The sequence below is a fragment of the Apaloderma vittatum genome, unplaced genomic scaffold (assembly GCF_000703405.1).
Source record: "Apaloderma vittatum isolate BGI_N311 unplaced genomic scaffold, ASM70340v1 scaffold7891, whole genome shotgun sequence".
NCBI classification, from domain to species: Eukaryota; Metazoa; Chordata; class Aves; order Trogoniformes; family Trogonidae; genus Apaloderma; species Apaloderma vittatum.
In genome coordinates, this window is record NW_009697325.1 from 122856 (window position 1) to 126676 (window position 3821).

The following is a 3821-nucleotide window of genomic DNA, read 5'->3' on the forward strand; positions in this document are numbered from 1 at the left end:
ATTTCCATGTATCACAACATTAGTCAATCCACCCTCTCCCAGCTGAACCCCTACCTCATCCATTAAGCATGACACAGTGCCTGCAAACTAGGGTTGAACCCTTATTCCAGATCATATTTGATCATGGTTTCCAACAGGATTATAAATGTGCTGTATGCGCAAGTCCAATGCCATCACTGAGATGGGAATCCCGTGCTTCATCCCTTGCTTACTTTCACAATTGGTGTGTGTTCAATTTTGGGGTACAGTTATTCATACTCCTACAGTATTAATTGCAAGCAACACCGCATTTAGATAAGGCATACAGATATATTTCAAAGCAGGTATTGTGTAACATGTTTTTTAACTCTAAGGTTAAGTGTGGGGTAAAAAAAGTTTAAGTGCTACCTTGGGAAAAGCAGCAATTCCTTCACAAAACAGAAACAGCTCACATAGACCAAGTATATTTCTATTTCTCATATATATTAGAATTTTAAATACGACAGCTTAAACATCAAACACTGTAGTTATATAGGACTACAGAGATAAAACAAGACTGATTTGAAATGACCATAGAATCTTAGACCATACAGCTCATGAGTCACATATGTCTTCCCGAAAGAGCTGCAATCAGCTGTATAAGCAGCAGCAAACGATTGTTTCTGCAAGTGTTTTTATTTTAAGCAACTATTTGAAAATGACATGGTTCTTTAGGAGACGTGTGTTATTTATGAATCTCATAAGCTTCAAAGGGTATAGAGTCAGAAATCGCAAAAAATAATTTTAATAGGTAAAGCAGGTAACATTCAGAGTTGCAAAGTTTTCAGATAGCAGATTTTTGAAGTTAGACCTTTATTTGTTATAAGCTGTATTTTAAGTCATTAGAGTTACTTTTTCATTTAACTGAGGAAGCTGGGGAGTTACCTACACATTTTAGAAACACTGACACACGTGCGATCTTTCTTACTGCACAAACCGGGGCGTAAATTTGCTGACTAGTCAACTTAGTGGGACAGGTAAATTTTCTAAATTTTTTTCCATGCTAAATATTTCAGACCAAGATTTTCCATTTTTCAGTTCTGAAACTACAGAAGTGATTTCTCCTCCCTCCTTGAACAAGTCTACCGCCCTTTGCGAAGTGCTACAGCTTCCGCACGCTGGAGGAAGCTCCACAACTGCGGACAGAGGCGGCCTCTGCATCCAGCTCCTCCTTTGCCATGCCCATACAAACCAGCCGAATCGTGACCACACCGTAAGGATGGGACTCTGCGTACCCTGACCATACGCTCTGCAGAAGCACCGTGCTTAAGCAGCTCAGCTTCCCAAATAGTCTACCTAAAGACAGCCTGAACACAACTACACCCTACTGCAAATTGCACGGAGAGCGGGCCTTTGCACACCAACCACGGCAGCGTTACCACTCACCACAGCACATCCACATAAGAGGACTACTTAATATATAATCCAAAGTTCTAGAATTTCCAAATTGTTGAGCAATTCCCGTTGCAAAATTCTCTTAAACTTGTCTGTATGTATCCAGACATGGTCCTTATTTATATGAAGGTTTGCATGCTAATGTAAACACATGTATTTATACGGAGAACACAGGCTAAATTAATTTATAAATTCTCTGCTTATTGTTTTAGAAGCAACACGTATTGGAAAGCTTAGAAGCCAGTTCATGACTAGTAATAACACCTAAGTATTATAAGGGATACTCTCATGCCATTCGACAAGAAGTCTTTTGATTAATTAAGGAAAATAATACAAGATCAACAACACCAGCCATGTACAACGATTATCTAAATTGAGGATATTTATTATAAATTACTGTAATCAACACATGCTATAACAATCTGATGCATTGTTACAATGCTGTATTTGTGCAACTCCCATTTTTTAGCTACCTTAAAATCCTTTTTGGGAAAAAAATATAGTAGTAACACTATAAAACCTAATTCATATGAGATCCAGTATGGAAAATAAAGCCATTTAATAAACAAAGGTTCACTTGAAATACACAGAAAATATTACTGAAGTATTTAAAACACGATATTGAAGTTTTAGCAGCAAGTATTTTAAACAAAATAACGTGATACAGTTCCAGCAGAATGCTCTGCAGAAGTGGTGAACTGCAGCAGAACAAAACTATTTTCTTTGCCACAGAGAATTGTTGCATATTTTGAAGTGGTGATGGAAAAGGAAGAAAAATTTTGTTTGAAATTTTTATTGATATTTAACTCCTCAGACCATCTTATTCCTGTGATTATTGTAGTCCTTAAGTCTATGGGATTTTTGCAAATATGACTTAAAATATGATTATGGTAACAAATCTGAGGAGATAAGTGAATGTGGATTAAATGACAGATAAATTCCTCTAAAGCAGGTCTCCATTTTTTAAGTAAATTTCTTCATTCACAAACTTAATTTTGGTCGATATAAAAGTCAACTTCAGCACACGTTTAGCTATCTGGATATATCAGGGGATTTTTTAGATGGATATATCTATTAAAAATCAAATGTACATACACATGTGTGTATACATATATAGATGTACAGATACAAATATATGCTTTTAAAATACTTAAGTATTACTAGCAAAAAGACAGCGAAGTTTCCAAATCTTAAAACATTTCCCCTGCCTGCACTCTCCAATGTAAATAACGCTTACCGTGGTGAGAGACTTCCTCTGGGTGAACCTCCTCGGCCAACGAGGCTGCGGCTATTATCTCCGAGATCTTGATCTGCAGTGTAAATATTTCACAGCTGATAAATCGATTCTTCTTAGATAAGAGTTTTAAAGCCGATGTAGATATTTTAAAAATACCTTAAATCTCAACTTCTATCTGTAGTTACCGCTGAAGAGTGAATACGTAACAAGTTTAAGATTGCTGAACTGTAGCGTGTAAGGTGTTGTCCTTACACATTTCTGAGGCTGTACCAGGCCATGGATTATGTTCACTTCTTTCATTCCTTTCAGTTTTACAGCACAGAAGCGTGGTTTGCATTTGCAGTACCCTCCCCTCAGCCACTTTTAATTTGTACGGTGAAAGTAATGAATCACAGCTGTGGACAGCTAATCTGTATGCTTATCACAGCAAATCCTGATGCTCTGTATTTTTTTAACACTTTGCATCCCAAAACAACTCATAAAACATCTAATGTGTTAAACTTACTGCTGCCATCTAAGAAGCAAATGCGATCCTGCAAATTTACTGAAGACTTTATGAAAGCGTGTAATTCACTAATTCTTATTTATAAGCAGAAGCACGGGAAAGTCCCTTGCTAAAAAGGTAGTAAAACAAACAAAAAAGGCCTCATTAAATATACGAAAACGTTTTGCTTGGAAGGACTCAAAAGGGTTATTTTCCCTATGGCCTCTCAATAAAATAACCCTATCTGCCCCCTTCAAGGTTGCCCTCCCCCTATTCTGAGTCAAGCGACCTCCGACCTCTTGGAGGGCAAAGACATGACTGATCCATTCTTGGTAAACTGCTAAACTCATTCCCTTCCCCCAAACAGGCATGACTGCTACGACATGTCAACAAATCCTTACGGAGGGAACGAAACAAAGCAAAGCCAGCGGCTCATTAAAACTCTCGAGGAGAGCCAACGGTACAAATTGCCGATCGGTAAATATTCACAAGGTTATTAAAAGCTGCGCAAGTTCTCTAACGGGATCTTTTTCACCGAAGTTGTATGTAATGCAATTTCATGAATTATGCAAATAAAGGGTTTAAACTATTCACGGCAAAACCCAGGGCTGTGTTACTCTCCTTGCAAAGAGCTCCGAACTGAACACATCAATCACAGAAGTCACAGGAGACATTGTTGCATTCCTG

The 3821-nt window shown here is 37.7% G+C and overlaps 1 protein-coding gene across 1 annotated transcript in view; it reads right to left on the reverse strand.

The window, feature by feature from the left end:
* MLLT10 (myeloid/lymphoid or mixed-lineage leukemia (trithorax homolog, Drosophila); translocated to, 10) overlaps positions 1–3821 on the reverse strand; it is a gene marked incomplete at its 5' end in the record, with an annotated part of 17895 nt that overhangs the window by 13727 nt on the left and 347 nt on the right. The window contains one exon of the mRNA XM_009877596.1: positions 2651–2723. Within this exon, the coding sequence (XP_009875898.1) occupies positions 2651–2723 (73 nt within the window). The remainder of the gene's footprint in view (positions 1–2650; positions 2724–3821) is intronic.